General features: G+C 42.7%; 1 protein-coding gene across 2 annotated transcripts in view; it reads right to left on the bottom strand.

Moving 5' to 3' along the window:
• The window catches only part of LOC120936548 (glypican-5-like), a 349,040-nt gene that overhangs the window by 211,339 nt on the left and 117,135 nt on the right, over window positions 1-20,566 (bottom strand). Inside the window, exons 4-5 of one of the 2 annotated variants that reach the window (XM_040348994.1) lie at window positions 10,934-11,064; window positions 4,238-4,297 (exon numbers count right to left, since the gene is read on the bottom strand). In XM_040348994.1, the coding sequence (XP_040204928.1) occupies window positions 4,238-4,297; window positions 10,934-11,064 (191 nt within the window). The remainder of the gene's footprint in view (window positions 1-4,237; window positions 4,298-10,933; window positions 11,065-20,566) is intronic. The other variant, XM_040348995.1, reaches the window with a different exon arrangement.

The raw sequence follows: 20,566 nt of genomic DNA on the forward strand, positions 1-20,566 counted from the left end.
GGTCTGAGACTGCAGACATGGTACAAGAGATGGTCTGAGACTGCAGACATGGTACAAGAGATGGTCAGAGACTGCAGACATGGTACAAGAGATGGTCAGAGACTGCAGACGTGGTACAAGAGATGGTCAGAGACTGCAGACATGGTACAAGAGATGGTCAGAGACTGCAGACGTGGTACAAGAGATGGTCAGAGACTGCAGACATGGTACAAGAGATGGTCAGAGACTGCAGACGTGGTACAAGAGATGGTCAGAGACTGCAGACGTGGTACAAGGGATGGTCAGAGACTGCAGACATGGTACAAGAGATGGTCAGAGACTGTAGACATGGTACAAGAGATGGTCAGAGACTGCAGACATGGTACAAGAGATGGTCAGAGACTGCAGACATGGTACAAGAGATGGTCAGAGACTGCAGACATGGTACAAGGGATGGTCAGAGACTGCAGACATGGTACAAGGGATGGTCAGAGACTGCAGACATGGTACAAGAGATGGTCAGAGACTGCAGACATGGTACAAGGGATGGTCAGAGCCTGCAGACATGGTACAAGAGATGGTCAGAGCCTGCAGACATGGTACAAGGGATGGTCAGAGACTGCAGACGTGGTACAAGGGATGGTTATGGTACAAGGGATGGTCAGAGACTGGAGACATGGTACAAGAGATGGTCAGAGACTGAAGACATGGTACAAGAGATCAATGCAGCCTCATCAGTGCCCATCATTGCAGCCTCACTGTACATATGAAAGCAGCCCCACTGTATATATGAACGCAGCCCCACTTTTGTATATTAATGCAGCCCCACTTTTGTATATAAATGCAGTCTCACTTTTGTATATAAATGCAGTCCCACTTTTGTATATAAATTCAGTCCCACTTTTGTATATAAATTCAGTCCCACTTTTGTAAATAAATTCAGACCCACTTTTGTACATAAATACAGCCCCACTTTTGTATATAAATGCAGTCCCACTTTTGTATATAAATGTAGCCCCACTTTTGTATATGAATGCAGCCCCACTTTTGTATATTAATGCAGCCCCACTTTTGTATATTAATGCAGTCCCACTTTTGTATATTAATGCAGTCCCACTTTTGTATATAAATTCAGTCCCACTTTTGTATATAAATGCAGTCCCACTTTTGTATATAAATGCAGCCCCACTGTATATATAAATACAGCCCCACTTTTGTATATGAATGCAGTCCCACTTTTGTATATGAATGCAGCCCCACTTTTGTATATAAATGCAGTCCCACTTTTGTATATAAATTCAGTCCCACTTTTGTATATAAATTCAGTCCCACTTTTGTATATTAATGCAGTCCCACTTTTGTATATGAATGCAGCCCCGCTGTATATATAAATGCAGCCCCACTTTTGAATATGAATGCAGCCCCACTTTTGTATATGAATGCAGTCCCACTTTTGTATATAAATGCAGTCCCACTTTTGTATATAAATGCAGCCCCACGTTTGTATATAAATGCAGCCCCACGTTTGTATATAAATGCAGTCCCACTTTTGTATATTAATGCAGCCCCACTTTTGTATATAAATGCAGTCCCACTTTTGTCTATGAATGCAGTCCCACTTTTGTCTATGAATGCAGCCCCACTTTTGTCTATGAATGCAGTCCCACTTTTGTATATTAATGCAGCCCCACTTTGTATATGAATACAGCCCCACTTTTGTCTATGAATGCAGCCCCACTTTTGTCTATGAATGCAGCCCCACTTTTGTCTATGAATGCAGCCCCACTTTTGTCTATGAATGCAGTCCCACTTTTGTCTATGAATGCAGTCCCACATTTGTACATTAATGCAGCCCCACTTTGTATATTAATGCAGCCCCACTTTGTATATTAATGCAGCCCCACTTGTATATTAATGCAGCCCCACTTTTGTATATTAATGCAGCCCCACTTTTGTCTATGAATGCAGTCCCACTTTGTATATGAATGCAGGCCCACTTTGTATATCAATGAAGCCCCACTGTGCATGGCACTCACCATGGCATTGCCTCGATCACACACAGCAGGTATCTCCTCTCCCGACGTGTGTCATGGAACAAACAGGAGCTGAAGGTCTGTGTTCGGCAGGGCAGTGTGCTCTAGCAAGGTCCCCCCCTAGACGGGCTTGTGTGATAGACAAAACACTGATTCACACTGTGTTCCATCTCCATCTACTATCACACAAGCAGGTCTAGCACAGGCAGCACAGCCGAACACAGACCCAGCTCTCACACACAGCGAGAGATATCTGGTCTCATACACGCAGGAGAGAGGGGGAGCGCTGCAGTCAGCTACAGCTCAAAGCAGCCTCAGGACAGGCAGCCTACCGGGCTGGGCCAGTCCGGCCCTGGTGATGAGAGAGAGAGAGTGAGAGACTCGGCAGCGGCAGCTGCAGGCACCGCAAAGCAGTTTTAAAAAAAATGATAAAAAAATATATATATATATATTTTTTTAAACCATGATTGTCTCGGGGGGGGGGGGGGCAATTGCCCTGTTGCCCCCCCCCCCCTGGATCCGCCGTTGTCCAGACCCCTTATTAATTTTGTTTTTCTAATTCAATAACGTTTTTCCTGATGACCAAAACTGAATTGCATATTCAAGAAGAGGACCAACCAATCTTGGAAAGGGGTACAAATATTAACGTATGTCTTAAATGTATGCCCTTTTAATGCATAACAGTATTTTGCTAGCTTTGACAAGTCTGTGATCTACAAGCACCCCCAGATCTGCCACATGTATTCCATCATAATTTGGTATCATCAGCAAAAACCCAAACTAACCTCTTAATTCTAAATTCTGTATCATTAAAAAACTAATTGTACACGATTGGCCCAAAGACAGAACCTTGTAGAACACCACTCACAATGTATGCAATATAAGCACTGTGAACCTCATAAGAAATGTGAGTATTGTGAGCCACATATGTAATGGGATTTCTGTGAGCCACATAAGTAATGTGAGTACTGTAAGTCACCTATGTAATGCGAGTACTGTGAGACACATACACTATATTGCCAAACGTTTTGGGACACCTGCCTTTAGACGCACGTGAACTTTAATGGCATCCCAGTCTTAGTCTGTAGGGGTCAATACTGAGTTGGCCCACCCATGGCAGGTATAACAGCTTCAACTCTTCTGGGAAGGCTGTCCACAAGGTTTAGGAGTGTTTATGGAAATGTTTGACCAATCTTCCAGAAACCCACTTGTGAGGTCAGGCACTAATGTGGACAAGAAGGTCTGGCTTGCAGTCTCTGCTCTAATTCATTCCAAAGGTGTACTATTGGGTTAAGGTCAGTACTCTGCGCAGGCCAGTCAAGTTCCTCCACCCCAAACTTGCTCAACCATGTCTTTATGGACCTTGCTTTGTGCACTTGTTCAAATTATTTGGTGGAGGGGGGATTATGATATGGGGTTGTTTTTCAGGGGTTTGGTTTGGTCCATAAGGCATCAGAATACCAAGACATTTTGGACAATTTCATGCTCCCAACGTTGTAGGAACAGTTTGGAGATGGCCCTTCCTGTCCCAACATGACTGTGCGCCAGTGCACAAAGCAAGGTCCATAAAGACATGGATGAGCTGGTTTGGGGTGGAGGAACTTGACTGGCCTACACAGAGTCCTGACCTTAACCCAATAGAACACCTTTGGAATGAATTAGAGGAGAGACTGCGAGTCAAACCTTCTCATCTACATCAGTGCCTGACCTCACAAATGTGCTTCTGTAAGAATGGTCAAACATTCCCATAGACATACTCCTATACCTTGTGGACAGCCTTCCCAGAAGTGTTGAAGCTGTTAAAGCTACATAGGGTTGGCCAACCCAATTGCTGAACCGTACGGACTAAGACTGGGATGCCATTAAAGTATGTGCATGTAAAGGCAGACGTCCCAATACTTTTGGTAGTGTATGTAACACAAGCACTACAAGCCACATATGAAATGTAAGCACTGTAAGCTCCGTGGCATTCATTTTCATTACTGTCCTGTGAACCTTTTTGCAATACTGAGTACAAATAACACAAATAACCTGTACATCAGAAAGAAATTATTAACATATGTTGATATCACATTGCTGGATCAAACGGGACCAACATAGGAAGACAGCAGCCAAACATAATGTTATTGTCCAGCAGGTGGCTGAGGAGCACAAACATTCCAAGGCGGTCAACTAACAGGACATGCAAAGAGAGCAAACAGCCAGCCAGTGATTTTTTTTCTTACCGAGAGATTCTTTTCAAGCTGTTAGGCTTGTCATTCTTCGAAGCTTTCAGAGGCAGAGAGCTGGAGGGTTCAGGGTGTAGCAGATAGCCCCCCAGATAAGAAGAGGTGGAAGAAAACATGCAAAGAGTTGGAGAAAGAAAAAAGAAAATTACTCAAGAAATAGTCAGTTCTTTAAAGGTGCGTGCAGTAGCAATAGCAAACAAGCCAAAAAGGGAACAGGAGGATGCAAACTGTGCAAGGACGCTCAGGGATTACATTTTTTTAATTTACAGAAAAAGTTGAAAATTTAATCTTGAACCTTATACTGGACTAAAATTCAAAATTTAGGGGTAGGAAGGCATTTGCAAAGGCTTATTAGCTTTTCCATTAGTATAAGCCTTATGCCCCGTACACACGGTCGGAATTTCTGACAAGAAAAGTCTCATGTGTGCTTTTGGTCGGAAATTCTGACCGTGTGTAGGCTCCATCGGACTTTTCCTGTCGGAATTTCCGCCAACAAAAATTTGAGAGCTGGTTCTCAAATTTTCAGACGGAAAAATCTCCAATTAGAAATTCCGATGTCTGTAGCAATTTCGACGCGCAAAATTCCGACGCATGCTCGGAAGCATTGAACTTAATTTTCTCGGCTCGTCGTAGTGGACGGTCGAAAGTTCAGAGAACTTTTGTGTGACTGTGTGTATGCAAGTCAAGCTTGAGCGGAATTCCATCGGAAATACCATCCAAGGTTTTTCTGACAGAAAATCCGATCGTGTGTACGTGGCATTAGTATAAGAATTAGCATACAGCTATCTGTCTATCATAACACAGAGTTCTGAAGGACTCCACTGGTGAATCATGTGACTGAACGCTATGGCATCCCAGAATTCGGATACTGGTGAGTTTTATCAAAGTGAATGAGATCAGCACCCACAATGCAGAGATACTACAGACCATGGCAACTAATACAGGATTTAGGTCATGTGTTTTGGCAGACAGGTTCGAATATGCTTATTCTAATGCCAATACACACCTTTACTAGCGAGCAAGATCAGATCATTATCTCAGGACTCCCTCCATCTGTATTCATTGCTATATAATAGAAGGGCAAAAATGTACCTGTGGGGGAAAAAGTTTGATTAAATGCTTGCCTATCCCTCATCGGCTGCATTGCAGGGCATGATGTCACTTTCCTCCCAGTGAGATTTTTGGGGAACAATGAAAACCTCAAATCTTGCAAGAAGATACAACAGCCAATGCAAGGGCATCTTCTCCAGATATTTGGCATCCTCATTGTTTTTTCACTTTTTGCCAGAATTATTATTGCCTAGGGTCACAGGCGGGAGATGGGGGCAAGGAATGATGATTATCAGGGATTGTGTTCTTTGAAAATAGGTGCGGGAACTCAACCATGACCCCTCAAAACTCCCTTGACCTCCACACACACCCTTCAAACAGCATCAAATACTGGGTGTGGCCATATTTCACTAACCTTGGGAGGGTCTTAGAGGGGCATTAAATACCAGGAGTGTATTATGTACAGAGTGCAGAGTTCAGTGGTGCGCTGCATACAGAGTGCAGCATTCAGGTGTGCACTACACACAGAGTGCAGAGTTCAGCCTTCTTCCACAGCTGTTTACCTCTGCATCCCCCATCCACATCTCACTTTCACCCCTCTTCCCAGCAGGCTCTAGGAACTCCCTGTACACTCTCTCACTTGCAGGGAGGTCATCTGCACTGCACCCCATGCACCCACATCTCCCTTGTCCCCTTCCTGCACTCAGTGGGAGCCACTCAGGAGACAAGATTTGTGGGAACTGCTGAGAGACAAGCTGTCACTTGTAAACACAGAAGTCGGACTTCTGTGTTTACAAGTGATAGTGCTGAGCAGGGAGCACAGGGTCTGAGCCAGAGGTAGTTGAACTCAGTTCCACCAAGTTCCAGCTGAAAAAAAGCCCTGGACAGGCTGAAGGCACCGCGACCTGGTCATCTGATCTTGCTTTCTAGTGCAAAATGACAAAAGAATAGATGTACAACCGTTAGGGTTGTCACCTTTCCAGGATTCATCTGGACATTTAGGGTTTAGAATCACGTGTCTGGGTTTCAGATCGCCTTAAACCCAGACACATAATTTCAGACCAGACTGTGGCTCCCCAAGTACCCGAGTACCACAACTGACGAGTGCATGATCACCAGGGTTGCCAACCATCCGGAAGAGCAGGCTGCAGTCGTCTAAGCCTCTCTCACACTGTCCAGAGCCAGTACAGTTGCCAAACCCCTCCACAACCCCCTCTGCACATGGACGGAAAAGGAGAGATGGCCAATCTGCTCCTCCTTCTCTCGCCCCCTACGCCTCTCTGTCTGCCCACCCACACTCTAATTCCTGGTGTGCTGTGCCTCAGAAAAGAAGGTGTGGGGGGGTTGAAAATTTAAAGTGCAGCATCCAGCAGGTACATCATGGATGAATGGTGGCGATACCTGAGCCTCCATCCTCAGGTGAGTGAGATCACCATCCATCTATAACTGAAGTCTCTCCCCTCCCTTGCTTCTCTCTCCTGCATCTGAGCGAATGAGTACACTAAGGTAAAGGGGACACAGATGTAAAGGGTGCTCTGCAGACTCTGATGTAAGGGGGACTTTGAGAACTCAAATTTAGGGGGAATTCTGGGAACTCTGATGTAAGTGGGGGGGGGGGGGGCTGTGTGCCGCTACGTGTTCTGGTTTGAATTGAAGAAAAGGTGGCAACCCTAACAACAAAATACTATGAATATCCCTGTGCTGTGGTGTGCTTAACCACTTAATATTTTTTTTTTATATTGTAAAACATAATGTTACGCTGAGTAAATTGATACCCAACATGTCACGCTTCAAAATTTTACCCGCTCGTGGAATGGCGACAAACTTTTACCCTTAAAAATCTCCATAGGAAAAAATCTACAGATTGCATGTTTTGAGTTACAGAAGAGGTCTAGGACTTGAATTATTGCTCTCACTCTACCACTCGCCATGATACCTCACATGTGTGGTTTGAACACTGTTTTCATATAAGGGCGCTGCTCACGTATGCGTTCACTTCTGCACCAAATTCAGCGGGACAGGTGCGTTTAAAATTTAGTTTTTTTCTTATTTATTTTACCTTTTATTTTTTACACTCTCCCGCCGCCAATAAAACTGATCTTGCGGCGAATCCGCCACAGAGATCACTATTATCGTAAACCGGACCGTCAGCTGAAGAAGAGGATACATGGGTTATGGCAGCTATCTGCTGCCATAACAAAGATATCCCCCTTAAAACAGCCGACGTATATTGATGTTTGGCGGTCCGAAAGTGGAATCATCACGATATTGAAGAATCACAGCACCTTATGAACTTTTATTCCAATGTTTCATCATTTGTTATAACAGATGTTGTTGATTATATGGTAGATATTGTAGATCATTTTTTATGATTCTGTATGTTTTACTGAGCACAGACAGCACAGGAACTTCTCACACCAACCCTAACACCAGTACAGTGGAACCTCAGATTACGAGTAACGCGGTTAACGAGCGTTTCGCAATACGAGCACTGTATTTTAAAAAATCGTGACTCGGTTTGCGAGTGTTGTCTCGCAAAACAAGCACGATTCAGGCCAAAGCAGTGTGCAGTACCGCTTTTGGTCTGAGGTGGGGGGGATCCGGAGCCGAGCAGAGCCAAACGTCGCTGATCGCAGCTGAACGGCGCCGTTCGGAAATGCACAGAAAGGCCTGAGGACAGCATGGCTGACCCTGGCAAATCTCCAGTAGGAAGTCTTTCCGAGGTTTGCCGAGGTCAGCCGAAGTGTCCTTGGGCCTTTTCGGTCATTTCTGAGGCTCTCCGGCGACTCCCCACCTCTGGCCCCATGCGGTATTGAATCCTATTGAAGTCAATGCGTAACAAGTTATAAGTACTTTGGATTACGAGCATTCTCCTAAAAAGGATTATGCTCATAATCCGAGGTTACACTGTATATGTCAAGGACTGCAGTGCATTGATCCTGGATGCCTAGTAGTAGTTAGTCACATTCAACTGGACTTGTTCTGTTAAGCCTCGTACACCCGATCAGTCCATCCGATGAGAACGGTCTGATGGACAGTTTTCATAGGTTAACCGATGAAGCTGACTGATGGTCCGTCGCGCCTACACACCATCGATTAAAAAAACTATCGTGTCAGAACGTGGTGACGTAAAACACAACAACGTGCTGAAAAAAACGAAGTTCAATGCTTCCAAGCATGCGTCGACTTGATTCTGAGCATGCGTGGATTTTTAACCAATGTTTGTGCCTATTAACGATCGGTTTTGACCTATCGGTTAGGAATCCATCGGTTAAATTTAAAGCAAGTTGGCTTTTTTTTAACCGATGGTTAAATAACCTATGGGGCCCACACACGATCGGTTTTGACCGATGAAAACGGTCCATCAGACCATTGTCCTCTGTTTAACCTATCATGTGTACGAGGCCTATGACTGAAGATGTGTCATAGCTTGTCCAAGCCATTCCTTCATTTCTAATGTGTGTCAGGAAAATACACCAGTATTTATATCCAAGCAATTAGCACCACAACCATGATCCAATCCCCACAGGAAGGTACATGTTATTTTTCAAGAACAGGATGGGAGGTCTGTTCTAGTTACATAGCGCCATCACTGATGTCAATTAATCCCTCGATTTACAAGGAGGGTTTTTTGCAACTAGAATAAGGTGGGTCTTCAATTTTCACACCTTCCATCCCTTTCTTGCAAAATAACATCATTTGTGCACAAAAAAGAAAGCATAATATCTTACTGAATACAAAATATGACTATATATCAACTTTTAAAATTGCATACATTTGCAAACTAAAATCGTTATAAATATTGTGTCCCTCAAATTATATTTGTTTTATAATAAAAGCACTTTAAATAAACACCCATAACAGCGAATGGGTTAAATACCTGCATGTTTTTTCTAGTGCTGTGCATGGGTGAGGACACATCTGCTCTGTTGTGACATCAGAAGTATAAGTAAACACCTGATGATTGAGATCATCAACAGAGTCTTCTCCCCACCCAACTCCAATTACCTGGACCCTAAGCAGTGTTGCCAACCGCCAGTATTTTTACTGGCAGCCAGTAAAAAACAAGCAATTTTCTCCTGCCAGTAAATGCCAGTAAAAGTAAAGGGTTGCCAGTAAAAAAATATGGCTGTGACGCTCGGCTTGGTCCGGAGACGGCTGGGACCATCCGAGAGCTTGCTACAGTGTGATTGGGCAGCTCTGGCAGAGGCAATGCCTGAGCATGTCTTGTGATGTCAAGGTGCAATGGAGCCAAGCAGAGCGGTCAGAGCTTTGTGTGCGGGTTGACCGTATGGGAGCAGGGCAGGCTGGGACCAGGACCGTCAGTGCTGTTTAGACTGGAGGGACCACTTGGCTTGGCGAGAGACTGTAACTCAGGAGGGAACGTGTCGTGTCTGGGGTCTCATTATCATCTGTGCTACTGCACGCTGCTGTCAGTGTCACTGTGAGAGTTAATATTATGTGTGTGTGCCGCCCATTCTAATTTCTTAAGCAATAGAAGAAGGAAAATCACCGCTCAAGGTGGGTCTGCTATAGGGTCATACACAGGTGTAGGATTCCAAGGGTGCTGGCAGTGCACTAGGCAAGCATTGGCGTAAAATGAAGGATGGATGGCCGCACTCCAAACCAAACAGGTTGTCTTTATATTAAACGAACAGCAAAAACATACCAGATCACAGCAACAGAAACAGGAGGATAACCGACGTTTCGCACTGACTTAGTGCTTATTCATGGCTGCGAAACGTCGGTTATCCTCCTGTTTCTGTTGCTGTGATCTGGTATGTTTTTGCTGTTCGTTTAAATAAAGACAACCTGTTTGGTTTGGAGTGCGGCCATCCATCCTTCATTTTACGCCATTCTAATTTCTTGCCCTCCTGAGGCCAGTGCCTGAGCAACTTACTTACTATATCAAAAGTAAAATAAGAAATCATTTTTTTGCCTTATTATCTACCTTAAATCATATTGCTAATTGCATATTGCATTTGTTTTGTAGCCCAAATACTCGAATTTACTCTTAAAACTGTAATTTTGTAACTTTTGAAAATGCCAGTAAAAACTTGGCTGTGCCAGTAATGCCGCATACACACAGTCGTTTTTCGGCATGAAAAAAAACTAAATTTTTCATCATGTCCAAAAAACGACAAAGTTTTTCCAACTTCATCATTAAAAACGATGTTGCTCACACACCATCGTGTGCGAAAAAAAAATTTGTAGTTTTTCAGAAGCCGAAAAACCATGTGAAGCCCACACACGATGATTTTAAATGACGTTTTTAAAAATTTCATTTTTTTTCATGCCGAAAAACGACCGTGTGTACGCGGCATTAGTTTTGTGTGTTGTGTGAGTAAATTTCAATCTGGTAGGTTGGCAACACTGACCCTAAGCCAATGCCTATGCTTCATTGGGATACCATGCCATTAACGTTTTTGTCCATTGCAGTAAAGTGGTTAACCCAAATACAAGGCATTGGGAGCTCACGTTTGGAAAAAAGCAATACCAAGTGAACATAAGCGGATATTATGTCAGTTTCCTGATGAATCTTGTCTTTGACTAAAGTTTTCTTTTAAGCCTGCAACCTAAGGCAAGGAAGGAATATCAAGGAAAGTAAATTCCATTGGTGCCAGGAGGATAACCGTGTAGTACCTTCTTAGCTGTGCAAGAGAATAGCGTTTTGCTACAGAAGGCAGCACAGCAGCTGGATCTTGTTCGTTCGTCTTCTTCTGGGACATCTGTTTGTCTGGACTCTCTTGTAGCTCACCACACACTTTCTCTACCTGCAAGTCAAAGCATATCATTTGATAAAATGTGTACAAAAACACTTTACCTTTTTTTTAGATCTATCTATCAATATATCTATCTATCTTTTTTTTTCATATGTATTGTGACGTCAATGCGGTTTATAGGACTATATTAAAATATAATTTATTATTTATAAATAAAGATTGTAAAAATATTATAATTTAGTCCCCTGTAGGCCTGTCACTATCAAAAGACTCTAAAGATTATCTTTATGTTTTACCACTGAGCACTAGATGCTCCCCTTAAACCCTTACATTTTATTTTATTTGGCACATTGTTATTATCCCTATGTTTCTTAGTGGTGCCGCTATTAAAACTTTGAATATTTTTTTTTTTAAGGCAACAGGATTATATATAAAACATTCAGATAATAAATCAGTGACACCATTTTTTATGCCTATCCTTGGTATTAATTTCATGAATACTACTGAAAATAACTGACATATTGAGGAGCACTCGTGTTAAAGTGTATGTTACCAACATTTCATATTCCTGATAGGTGTCTGTTATACCATGTACTTGTATTAAAAATTATCCTGTTCTCTTTGTATTTTTTCCTTTGTTTGAAATACCTGATGATCTTGCCAGTTTCCATGCTTTCCAATTTCAAACTGCCCATGCTAAGCATAGAAACACATCCATTCCAGCATGGTCAGTTTTTTTATTTGTATATATACACAAACATCTTAACTTTCTATTTTAAACTTAATGGGTTACAGTATTTTACAAGGTGAAGGTTCACATATACCTGTACTTTAAAAAATAATCTGCCCCAGGTGCCATTTACTCTAACTATGTAACTGATGCCCAAGTGCTATACTTACACTTTACAGTAAAGCCCAATTACAGAAGCCTGAACTGGCAATAAGCTTCATTTACCAAATTGAGCCCACCTGTAAATGGCTGAACTGCCCTTTTTAAAAGAATGTTGATAAACACTTTTCACATTTAAGTTTGAAAAATATGTGGATACTTCACTATAATGAGGCTCTCTCCTTGAGTATAATTGGGCTCTCACCAGTGTAAGTAAAGGAGTATGTTCCACTAATTACCAATGGCAACAGCACTTCTCAATTGACTACCACTTTAAGGAGGCCAATCTCCATGGAGTACCGATTTAAGACATGTTTCTCCACTGACTTCCAATGTAAGGAGGCCAATCTCCATGGAATACCAATTTAAGACACGCTTCTCCACTGTTTTCCAATGTAAGGAGGTCAATCTCCATGGAGTACCAATTTAAGATATGCTTCTCCACTGACTACCAATGTAAGGAGGTCAATCTCCATGGAATACCAATTTAAGACACACTTCTCCACTGACTAACAATGTAAGGAGGCCAATCTCCATGGAGTACCAATTTAAGACATGCTTCTCCATTGACTACCAATTTAAGGAGGCCAATCTTAACGGACTACCAATGTAAGGACACTTCTCCACTAACTGCCAAATTAAGGGATATTTCTGCCACTCTCCATCAGTACTGGGGTCACATTAGCCGAGTGAGGGAGAGAAACTGAGGAAAAATAAACACTGGAATACTAATCATTACCAGCTTGTAAATGTGCGTTTGCATCACCTCTAAGGGTGGGTGTCCTAAGCTTGTGGATGTTGCTGTATTAGGTAAAACTATAGTTTTTTTACATTTTAGAAAGGGGTGCCTCAAGGTTGTGCAGAATTTTAAAGGGGGCCTTTAATGAAAAAGGGTTGAGAAACACTGCTCTAATGCCGCGAACACACGATCATTTTTCATGACGAGAAAAATGCAATTTTTTAAGTTGGTCATTAAAAACGGTCGTGTGTAGGCTCCAGAGCATTTTTCTCAACTAGAAAAATGGCCATTAAAAATTTAGAACCTGCTCTATTTTTTCTCGTTGTTTTTCATGTTGTTTTTCTCGTCGTGAAAAATGGTCGTGTGTAGGCTTTAACGACGGGGAAAAAATGTGCATGCTCAGAAGCAAGTTATGAGAAGGGAAACTTACATAATCAATCCAAAAGGGTGGCGCCATTCGAATAGAACTTCTCCTTTATAATGCCGTCGTACGTGTTGTACATCACCATGCTTTGCTCGAGCATTTTTTTTTCATGATTGTATGTATGCAAGGCAGGCTCGACAAGAATCACGTCGAGAAAAACTTTGTTTTTTTCCATGATATGAAAAACAGTCGTGTGTACGCGGCATAAGTCATTAAAATAAAAATGTCTGCAGATCAGGGCAGGGATAGAAAAGTCAGAAGACTCATCTCCATAAATGTGTTGGGTCAGTAAAACAAATAAATACATTTGCATGGTGACCAGGCAATAAGCATTTTCAGGAGACGTCAGCACTGGCAGACACTGTGGGCCAGATTCAGAGAGAGAGTACACCGGCGTATCTACTGATACGCCGGCGTACTTTCAAATTACCCGCGTCGTATCTTTAGTTTGAATCCTCAAACCAAGATACAACGGCATCTGGGTTCGATCCGACAGGCATACGAAGCTTCGTACGCCTTCGGATCATAGATGCAATACTTTGTCGTCCGCTGGGTGGAGTTCGCGTCCTTTTCCGCGTCGGGTATGCAAATAAGCTTTTTCCGACGATCCACGAACGTACGCGCGGCCGTCGCATTCTCTTACGTCATCTCTAGTCGGCTTTTTCCGGCTTATAGTTAAAGCTGCTATTTTGCAGCGTATAGATAGACTTGCCATGTTAAGTATGGCCGTCGTTCCCGCATCGACATTTGAATTTTTTTCTTTGCGTAAGTCTTCTGTGAATAGGGATGGGTGTAAGTCACGTCTAAGTTCAAAAAATGACGTCGTTGCGACGTCGTTTCGCGCAAAGCACGGCTGGAAATTTCAAAACGGAGCATGCGCAGTTCAATCGGCGCGGGGACGCGCTTCATTTAAATGAATCACGCCCCTTACCCGCCAATTTGAATTACGAGCCGAGAGATACACTACGCCGCCGTAACTTACGGCGCAAATTCTTTGTGGATTCAAAGAATGAAAAAGTAAGTTACAGCGGCGTAGCGTATCTCTGATATGCTGCGCCTATCTAAATGTATGTGAATCTGGCCCTGTGTTTCTGTTAAGGTCAGTTTACTTTTACTTTTTATGTGTCTCAGTACGATAAACTGAAAAATATATTCAATTTGTTAAATAAACTGAGCATTGTAGATACAAGAAGAACTAACTTAGAACTAATCTATTCCGCACCCATTATATATAATACAATAAGACCTTTCCTACTTTCCTACTTCCTAATGCTATTCTCTTTTGTAAAATAAGCAGTTCTAATGAACAGACCATGAAGTTTGATGGCACAGAATGACCTACGAGCTTTCCAGTACAACAATTAGCTGGTTCCTGGAATGACCATCATTTTTCACAGCCATCCGCGACTCCATTGATGGATTAGTACACAAGATCACATTGTTCTGGGTGAAACTGAGGCATGCAGAAGTGAGCACAAAGCAATCCACAACTCACCACTGATGGTAGATTGGCTTCTTTTCTTCTTTTTTTATTAGCCAATAGAGATGGTGATAAGACACACATTGAAAACAAATTCTTATATGCATAGCTTCAGCATATGTAAATCATTTCCAGCACAAATACTTTTCAGTGTAGCACAAAGTGAAAGTATGCAAGTGTAATTTCTTCAATTACTTGGGTTTTACCGTTTGTAAAAGTTTAGGTATTTAAAAAGATATTATTGAAAGGGAAAAGCCGCTCTAATTTTTTTCAGCCTGGAAACTCCCCTCCATATTAGCCAATGTGTCCATGCAAACAACGGCATTTTCATGAGTTTAGAGGCATATGAGCTTACAGGCAGAACCCACCCCCCTTCCCCCCACTAAACTCACGTTTTTGAGAGGTGGTTTTCAAGCAGAAAAAAGCATAAAGAAGCACGAAAAACATGAAAAAGTGTGAAAACACAAAAAAAATATGAAAAATTATCTGAGGGGAGGGAGGGTTTGTGAAAAAGCTTTTAGGCAGAGAAATAAAAGCTCAAATGCTGTTGAGTTGCAGTGTACATAGGCCCTAGAGTGGTGTCTAGAGTCCACTTTGTGATTTTTACCTACAGGTAAGCTTATACTAAAGATTAGCTGTAGGTAAAATTAATATTCTATAAACGTGCACAGTTTAGGAGATATTTGCTCTTTTGGCAGCCGGAGATGGCACATGTGCTCTGAAGAAATGGCATACCCATTCCATTCCTTCAGGGTTCTGTGCCGTGATTCATGCTGTGACGTCATCACGGCTTGGCCAAGCTGCTGGAGCCCGCAAAACCCAGAAGGAAAACCGGGTGAAGATGAAAGCCCTGTCAGTGGTGGCAGCACACCGTTGAAGGGCTTCTTTCTAGGGTAAGTATTTCATAATGTGCTCTCCCTGGTGTGGAGTGTCGTGCTCGCCCCCTCCCTTGGGCTACAGGAGAGTCAGGACGCTCTCTACGTTGCAGATAGAGAAAGGAGCTGTGTGTTGGTGGGCGTCCTGACTCTCCTGCAGTCCAAGGGAGGGGGCGAGCACGACACTCCACACCAGGGAGAAAGCCTTGCATTACTGTGTGGAGTTACAGACAGAAAAACAGGAAGTAAGGATTTCTCAGAAGAAATAAGGACATTTAAAAGAAAAATCGAAGGATGAGGTAAGTGAAGGAGGACTGTACTAAGGTACAGGAAGCTATTTAGGAAAAAAAATTGTACCTTTACAATCCCTTTAAGGTAAATCTTCAACCTAAAAAAATAAAACCACTACTCCTCCTCAACCCTCCTCCTCTCCGCTATGTAAATATATCTCTCTTTTTTTGTTTACATTTTTTTCAATGAATAGGTTTCAGTCAAACTCTCCATTCATGTCAATTACCTAGTCCATTGCTCACTGTGCCATCTGGGATGTGCACGCTAAGTGCCCCAGGAGGCATAGCCCTTAATTCACAAAAGGAGGAGGGGGCATGCCTAGTGGCACATTGGCAGGCCATCTAGCTTAGCCCAGAAGAGCCGGCAGCTTCCTCCTGATGATGTCACACAAAAACATGGCGGAACGAGACCTTAGTGGTAGTGGCAGAGAAGAGGATCTCAGCATGTGAGACCATCTGTCCAAAAGTTGAATATGAATCGGAAATGAGCCATTCAACCTGATAATGATCTGAAGCAAGCTATCAAAACCTACCAAGGGATGGTTCGGAAAAAAACCCATAAAGGGCTATGGACTGCCTTAGAGAAAGCACAAATTTGATTTCCACTGAAATTTTGCACAAAGAATTAGATACTCACTGTTCATGCAATGAAACCAACACACATCGACTTTTCAGGACAAACAAATGTGCATTTAACAATGTTGTTCCTCAAGGCTATAGATATTTTTTTGGGGGGAGGGGGGGGGGTTCAGCCTAGTAGATGTAGGGGAAAAAAAGTAGACAGCACACGAAGCACACTGTGGCAAATTTCACCAACAGTGGGTGAAACCTAAAATACATTACACAGGACACAGGGGTCAGAAGTGCGTAACACACAGAGTGCAGAGGTCAGGAGTGCCTATCACACACAACGAGCTGTTGTAGATGACCATTCTGATAGCTCCCATTGAGAATTGATAAGCTACTCCAATACTGTCCTCTTCAGACCCTGGAATCTTGGCATATAAACATCAACAAAACAAAAGGGCACAAAGGCCTAGCGCATTACCAAATATAATTGTATGAATGAAAGAAAACCAATGAGTACATACTAACAAAAGCCAAAGGCTAAAACAAGAAGCAGGGGTCAGGAGTGTGTAATGTACATAGTACTGGGGTCAGGGATGCGTAACACACAGTGTGCAGGGATCAGTGGTATAAAACATACAGAGCACAGAGGTCAGGAGTGCAGGTCTCACAGAGCTCAAGGGTCAAGTGTGCATAAGGCACAGGGAGCAGGAGTCAGGAGTGTATAACATTTGCAACGCAAAGGTTATGAGTGTGTAACACAAAGTGCAGGAGTGATTTGGCTCCTGCTTTAGTTCCCCGGACCACTGTCAGCTGAGCTGCACCACAGACGCTCTGGGAGGGATTTGGTCATCCTTATCCTCTTATCTATGCCTCTGTGCCAAACAATACTGAACCAAAAGAGAAATGTAGTTAACAGCCCTCATGACTTAACCTCAGCATTTCAAGAATATCATACAGCCTTGTAATATTCACCCCCACCCCAACTTTAACTTCCCTTCTGGTTGCCTACCTAATCTGCAGGATAAATTAGGTCCATCAACCCCCTCCCCCCCCTTTGTCTCAGTCTGCCATTGATACTCTGTCTGCACTCATTAACTAGCTTGAATTTAAGTACTCTACATCCTCCCTATTTTCAGGTAAAAGTTTGGGGTTTATTCATGATTATAATGCTAATTTGCCACAGACACCATTTCTTAGAGAAACACACATCATAATGAACGATAAAAAACAAAAGAACTGCACCCAATGTTCTAGTTATCACTTATTAGTGTTGATCCACAGATCTATGCCAAAGTTATCCAAACTGACACTGACACGCCATTCCTAATTCATACAGAACACCTAAGAGAGGCACAGGATAGTATCATATGGGCCATTACCCTTATTAATTACGCTGCTAAATAAAAACATCACCTTTGCCCTCTCTCTATAAATGCTGAAGGCAAATTGCCTTGATTAGGGATTTTACTTGATTAAACTATGGCCATCTATTCCCTAACTGCAGCAGTCCACATTGATGGATCTAAATTCAATCCAATACACATTTTTAATTGGGCATGTCATGCCTGCCCATCCTTGCCCTATATCCCAGAACAATTTGGGCTATAAAAAGGTATTTTAATAGGCAAACAACACCAAAAAATCGGCCCCTGTATGGATCTACAGTATATCCTCTACATCTAAAACCCCTGACATCTGTCTCCCCAAAGGTGACAGACAACATCTTTCAGACAACTTCCCCTTTAAATGGGCTTTAAAGTGATCAAGAACCTAGGAGTGCAGATCCCAGCAGACCTCACCCACCTTTATGAGCTTAAAGGGTCACTAAAGGAAAAAAAATGTTTTGCTGAAATGACTGTTTACAGGGTATAGAGACATAAAAGTTAACTGATTCCTTTTAAAAATGATTAAAAATAGATTAAATTCAATCATATAATGTGCCTCTAGTTTCACTTTCGGTTTTAAACTGGTTTCATGTTTCTGTGAAGTAAAGAGACCCACAGAACAAAAACAAACAAATCCAGGGCAGTGTTTTGTTTTTAAAATGAATCTGATTGGTTCTGAGGAGTTTTAGACACACAGCTTGGACCACAGTGAAAAGCTGCCATGAGATTTTTCATAAGGAGCCAGACAAGCAGGAAGTGTGGAGATCAGAGCAGAATTACAGCAACTTCAAAGCAAAAACGAACAATAAGGACATGAAACCAGTACTGCAGTAAGGTAAAGGAAGCTATTTAGCTAAAAAAAAAAAATTCCTTTAGTGATCCTTTAACAACCCAAACTGGGACCATAATCCGCATATGGTGGTCCTGTCCACTGACTGGTCTTTCATCAAATAAGTATGACACAGTTACAGGCTCCAAATGTCTAAAACATCCAAATCTCCCCTGTCCTAGGATGACAAAGCTTTTCCTCCATAAATACAGTATAGTGAGAGAGTGTTGTGCACAGCACACAGGACAGTGTTGAATTTCTGTCAGGATCAGCAGGTTTTTTTTTTTGCATTTATTAAACAGATATTGTTAAACAAAACACTTTTAATGGTATATTTAATAGATATAGAAGTTCATTGTTAGGACTTCTTTATACATTTAACTGTATGTAAACCCTAAGGCCTCGTACACACGACAGAGATTCTCGGCAGAATTCACCGAGAAACTCGGTCAAAACCCGGATTCTGCCGAGAATCTCTGTCGTCTGTACAGTTTTGGCTCGATGGAGCCGCCGAGGAACTCGACGAGAAAATAGAGAACATGTTCTCTATTTTCTCGTTGTCCTCGTTCTTCTATGGGAGAAGCCGGCCCGCCGAGCTCCTCGGCGGCTTCATCCCAAAACTCGACGAGGAACTCGACGTGCCAAGCACGTCGAGTTCCTCTGTCGTGTGTACGGGGCCTGACAATTAGCTTTTTATATTAGCTCTGGGGTTGAGATAAAAAACACCCCCCCCACCCCCGGTTCGGTACGCACCAGAACATGCGAACAGGCAAAAAAATGTGTGCGAACATGCGAACACTGGTAAAGTCTATGGGACACGAACATGAAAAAGCAAAAGTGCTAATTTTAAAGGCTTATATGCAAGTTATTGCCAAAAAAGTGTATGTGGATCCGGGTACTGCCCCATTAGACATGTATCAATGCAAAAAAGTTTTAAAAACAATCGTTTTTCAGGAGCAGTGATTTTAAGAATGCTTAAAGTGAAACAATAAACATGAAATATTCCTTTAAATATCGTGCCTGAGGGTCCCCTTAGTCTGCCTGTAAAGTAGCACATCTGTCTGATTTGTTTTACACTCCTGCAGCAAAATTTCAGGCCACACGCAATCATGGGAACGAGAGCCAGAACAGGGATGTGTGTGTGTAAACACACAAATCCCCATTCTGTCAGGAGAGGCGAGACAGGTCGTCTGTTCCTACTAAGTAGGAACAGCGATTTGGCTTCTCCTCTAGTAAGTCACATCCCCATACAGTTAGAAACACTTAGCAGGGAACACATTTAACCCCTTGATCGCCCCCTAGTGTTAACCCCTTCACTACCAGTGACATTTACACAGTAGCATTTTTATACCACTGATCGCTGTTGTTACTGCTCCCAAAAATGTGTCAAAAGTGTCTGATCTGTCCGCTGCAATGTTGTAGTCCCGCTAAAAATCACAGATCAACGCCATTACTAGTAAAAAAATAATAAAAATTACAAATCTATCCCCTATTTTGTAGACGCTGTGGCCCGGATTCTGAAAGCACTTACGCCAACGTATCTACTGATACGGCGCGTAAGTGCACGGATGCGCCGTCGTATCTCTGCGCCTGATTCTGCAAGTAAGATACGCCTGAAATTTGGCTTCATACGACCGACGTAAGTTTCCTACGCCGTCATATCTTGGGCGCATATTTACGCTGGCCGCAAGGGGCTCTTCCATTGATTTACGCGTTAAATATGTCAATGACCTAGATACGCCGATTCACGAACGTACTTGCGCCCGTCGCTGTAATCTACGCCGTTTACGTAAGGCGCAGTACTTACGTGAAAAGTACGTTCGTGAATCGGCGTATCTAGGTCATTGACATATTCGACGCGTAAATCAATGGAAGAGCCCCTTGCGGCCAGCGTAAAGTTATTCCACATATAGGTGGCGCAACCCATGCAAAGGTATGGACGTCGGAACAGCCGTTGTATTTTACGTCGTTTACGTAGTACTACATGAATAGGGCTGGGCGTAGGTTACGTTCAGTGATTCAACGTATCTTAGGCGTTCGATCCGACGTGATTCTGAGCATGCGCACTGGGA

The sequence above is a fragment of the Rana temporaria genome, chromosome 4 (assembly GCF_905171775.1).
Source record: "Rana temporaria chromosome 4, aRanTem1.1, whole genome shotgun sequence".
Taxonomy (NCBI): domain Eukaryota; kingdom Metazoa; phylum Chordata; class Amphibia; order Anura; family Ranidae; genus Rana; species Rana temporaria.